Source organism: Merops nubicus, unplaced genomic scaffold (assembly GCF_000691845.1).
Source record: "Merops nubicus isolate BGI_N331 unplaced genomic scaffold, ASM69184v1 scaffold12420, whole genome shotgun sequence".
NCBI lineage: Eukaryota > Metazoa > Chordata > Aves > Coraciiformes > Meropidae > Merops > Merops nubicus.
Window position 1 is genome coordinate 44,903 of NW_008584862.1, and position 4,734 is coordinate 49,636.

The 4,734-nt window shown below is 49.6% G+C and overlaps 1 protein-coding gene across 1 annotated transcript in view; it reads left to right on the top strand.

Annotated features, from left to right (window-relative positions):
- Positions 1–4,542: 4,542 nt before the first annotated feature.
- Positions 4,543–4,734, top strand: part of CRYGN (crystallin, gamma N) — an 8,209-nt gene continuing 8,017 nt past the window's right edge. Inside the window, exon 1 of the mRNA XM_008945638.1 lies at positions 4,543–4,566. Coding sequence (XP_008943886.1) covers positions 4,546–4,566 — 21 coding nt within the window. The 5' untranslated portion in view covers positions 4,543–4,545. The remainder of the gene's footprint in view (positions 4,567–4,734) is intronic.

Genomic DNA, 4,734 nt, shown 5'->3' on the forward strand with positions numbered 1-4,734 from the left:
TGCCGTCAGTTCATTATGGGCATAGTGGAAATGTGGCTAAACTAGATCTGGGTGACGGATGTCCTCAGCATCCAGCTTTTTCCTGGGTGTCATCTTTCTCTACTGGAATGTTTCCTTCCTGAAATAAGCTGAAAACTGAAAGGGTTTCACCCCAAGCCCCAGGCTTATTGTTGTTTTCCAAAATGAAAGTCCCATCTCTGTCAGACGCTTACTGAGGTGTGTGGTGAGCAGCATTAATACTGACCTCTGGAGACAATATTACTGAAAACAAGCCTTTGCAGATTTGTTTCAATATCCATCTCTGCAGTGCTGCTAAAAATTATTTGGCTAAGCCTGACCAGCAGGTCCCAGCTCCAAGGTGGGGAGCTATTTTTCTGAGAAGGAACCTGGCTGGAGCTGAACCATCATGACAAGGTTTGCTGAGGCACGAGGAGGTTTCGTGGTGTCTGTGCTGCACGTGGGGTGACACAAGGTGTCGTGTGGCATGGGATGGGGGGTGGATCAGGCTGTGGGGTGGCCACCCTTGGCAGAGAGACTGCAGACAACTCTGTCTTGGTGCATCCACCATGAAGACAATGCATTGAATGCAAACCCATCCCCTGGCAGCTGGTTCCCATTTCCAGGACCAGGTGATGTATTGTGCAGGGGTGGTGGGTTAGAACACTTGCTCTGCAGTTGTTGGTGTAACCACCCTCCCCAGCAGCACGTGGCAAACCCAGGCACTGGAAATGGGTTAATCACCAGTACAAGTTAGTGCCTCGGCTGTTGGTGTGAGGTTGGCTATGTCTTGACTGAACAATGTGGGTTTAATACAGGAACTCTCCCTTGAGCCATAAAGGTGCTTTCTCACTCAAATGTGTTGCTCTGAAGTGGCCCACGAGATGTGATCATCCTTTTGAGCAGTGAGACAAAAAAATTTTCCATGGGAAGGAGCTAGACCCATGGTTCTTACACCAGTAAGAGCTTAGAAGTATCTTGTAGTGAGGTATGTGAAGAAATCTGTGAGCTTTTTAAAGCAAGATGGTGTTTTGAAAGCCCTGAAATATGGATGTGTCCTGTGCCCAGGCTTGAGCTGCTTTGCAAATGCCAGAAACTCCTTCAGCAGCTGACGCGTGGCCCTTTCAGAGGACACGGTGCAACTCCTTGGCTATTGCTCACTTTATTGTTATTTCTGTGGGGTTGTAGTGGCCATAGCAGGTACCTCTGAGCAGAATGCTAATCCTGAAATGTTCCTGTTTGCATCAGTGAGGTCACCCTCAAAGATTCACCTCCAGGAGTGAAGCCCCACTCTCTTGAAATCTCTGAGTCAGAGAAGAAGTGAGTTTGACATCTTCTGACTGTAACTCAGGTCGTTTGGCACCATCCCTCTGCCAGCACCATGTAACACTGCAGATTATGGAGGCCAATTGCTCACATGTAATGGCCAATGTCTGCTGAGCTGCACAGAAAAATCACCCCCCTAAATCCTATGTAACAGACCATGGAAAGAGTTGGTGGCATCTCACAGCTGTGTTCTGAAAACAACCCAGTCTGGTCTTACTGATGCTGACACAACCTTGCTCACGAGCCCTTGGTATGTAATGGAAATAACTCTGTAAGAGGCCAGGAGCTGTGCCCGGGTCCTGTGTGTAGGTGGGACGTGAGGAGGAGAGCAGGGTGGTGGCCAGGAGCCACTATGGCTATCCAGGCAGGGTGTTTTTGTCCTGGATGGTTGAGTTCCAGTTCCCAGCACAGCTGGCTCTATCTCTGTGACTGGGGTTGGCACTGACAGTGCCCCATGACATTAAGTCCTTCCCACCCGTATTGCTGGAGATGTAACTGCAGGATTGCAATAGACTTCAAAGCAACCTTGGCCATCTTCTGTGACTGAGGTGTTTGATTTTCTCAGCCCCCTGGTTCTGGCCCGGCCTCAGAGCAAATACCTCTCCACACACCTGACTCCTCAGCACCATGGCAGGAAAGGCAGGCAGGGACAGCACAGCCTGGAGCCACCACTGCAGACCTCGAGCCCAACTTCTCACTCCTCTAAACCGATGTGTGCAGAAAACCTCAGACTTCGGGCTGCTGTCTGTGAAAGCCAAACACTCAAACTCATGAGCTGATGTTTCCAACACTTCATCCTTTAAACAGGCACAGCAGGGGAGGGCTCCCACGGTCCTGCTCGTGTGGGGCACGGTGGTGAGGTGTGATCCTGTGCCTGGGCACGAGCAGGAGGCGAGGTCTGCCCAGCATCGTGCGCCTCAGAGGCTGCGAGTGGCCTCGGGCTGCTTTCCCTTTTCCATTGGCAACCTTTCCATCCTTCACAAGGAGTTAAGAGGGTTTGTCCACGAGTTATTCTTCAATATTTTCTTTTGCCATCACTTTTCCTTTTTTTTTTTTTCCTATAAAGAGATTCTTTGTTGTCTCGTATCTTTAACGTGGTTTCTCAAAGAAATGAGAATGAAGTTGTCACACCCTTTTTCCATGTCTACTAAAATAGCTTTTGGACCTGTTGGACAACTTCTTACAAATCTAACAGCCAGGCACAAGTCTTAAATACACTATGTTCCTGTACATTTAATTAAAGCTCACACCTTAGGAGAAACAGGAAAATGCCATCATGAGGCAGAGACAGAGGAAACCAGGATTTGTGGTTCCATAAAAACCTCCTCCTGCAGTAATAATTTGCTTTACTGGATACTTTAGGGCCAGCTTGGCCTGGATGCTGTGGGTCTTCCTCTCCAGGCACCACCCAGCTCATGGCCAACGTGAAGAGCGTGTGGGCTGTTACAGCCCCAGTGGATGGGAGAGCTGGGTCCCAACGCCAATGATGGCACCACCTTGTCACCCTGGTGTGTAGCCATGGCTTGGAAGACACACATATCTCCTCCTTACCTCCTGGGGCACCAAGTCCAAGGCCATGGGGAAGGGCTGGTTTTGGGGATGTCACTAATGCTCCCCACCCTGGTTGCTGCTCTTCCAAGTGGGACTTTCCATAGGCTGTTACTTTCCTCACACCATCTGGTGACTAATTTAGCACCCAAAAAAAGAACACCAGAATTTCGATGAGGAATTGAGTAGGAAATAAAAAGAAATCAGAAATAAGAAGGAACTAACAGCCTTTCTGCGATGCTGGGACAGGTTTATCTGCATCAGCTGAAGGGTGCATTTCTTCTCCAAACACAACGTGCCTCCTTCCTCCTCCCGTGCATCCCAGTCAACGCCAGGTCTTACAGCTCAACCTACGTGTGTGTGCACACGCGCTTATTAACTTTTACATCCTAATTGAAAGGGTGGCGTATGGCTAAGCCCCAGTAATGACATCCTGCCTCTCCAAATGGTCTTTCATCTTGAAGTGAAGCAGTGAGCCGAGGCGGCGGAGCGGGGTTGCCGAGCGAGGCGACGAAGGGGAGGATTTGATGAGTAGGAGCTGGGTGTGAAGAGCTATTAAATAGCATAAAAGTCAAATCTCCTCTGAGCGTGGTGCCCTGGTACCTCTCTGCGTGCTGGGCCCTGGGCCACCCCCTTGCGTTTGTCGTCATCGCTTTGTAGCTTGGGTCATTAATATGAATTGATGGGGCTTATGGGTTGGGGCTTTCCCTTGCTGCTTGTCCCATGAATAAGACAGTCAAGGTCTCTGCATGCTTCTGTAACACAAAAGGGAGGACTATGAGGCAGCTTTTCCTTGTGCCAGTGTTCTGAGGTGTCAGGTTCTGAGGCTGTAATTGCACCTATATAGGAATTATTACCTCATGGTCAATGGTGTAGCTTAAAACTCCCTCCAGTCCTGACTTATGTCTGTGTCTTGGTGCTTCAGTACCAAAAGATCAAAACATCCATAAAAATGATGCTCGTGGATAGCGCTGGAAGCTTTGAGAGCCCAACCTTTGTGCTTGGGATGGGATTAGGTCCTTGGCTTTCAGAGGTGCTATTTAAAAGGTTCAAAGGTTGAAGGAGAAATTGCTTTGACAGATGGAGTGCAATGTATTATTGGTGAGAAGCCTTCCAAGGACACTCATTTTTGGTTGCCACACCACAATAGGTGAGAAGCTGAGAACAAACGGTAAAAAGAAGTGAACTGAATACAGGGAAATTATGTGCCACTCTTACAGATGCCACACTTTCCTTATTACTTCTTACCTGCTCTAAAAGAAAAGGATTATAAAGGAGAAAAAAAAAAAAGTGAAAAAAGGAAAGAGGAAAAAAAAGGGGGAAAACAGAGGGGAAGGAAAAAAAAAAAGAGGAAGGTGGGGAAGGCAAAAAAAAGAGAAGTCCTTCAAAAAGGAGCAGTCAATGTCCACTGCTAATCGACCAAAGCCCTGCCAAGCAAATCTTTTGTCAGATCGTCTGCCCCAAATCAAAAGCCCGGACTCAGCAGCCCCGGCCCGGGGGTTCTGCCTACGAAGCAGGAAAGCGCAAAGCCCCCGCTGCCCGCGCTTTGTTCCACGGCCCTCGCCGCTCCAGCCCCGTCTCCTCCGCACGCTATATAGCGGCGCGCCCGGCCTCCCGCTCCATCCAGGGCTTGGCTGCCTCCCGCTTCTGGTCTTGCATAGCAGCCAGCAGAAAATGTCTCAGTACTCAGGAAAAGTAAGTAACGACCCAGCCGCGTCCCTTTAGCCTGGGGCCGGAGGGCCCGAGCATCCTCCAGGCTGAAGGAGTAGGTCAGGATAGTATCCCGGAGGATGTGCCGTGAGAGGTGATACCAGGGGCAGATTTGGTAGCAGGGATGGGGAGGGTACAGCTGAAGGAACCGTG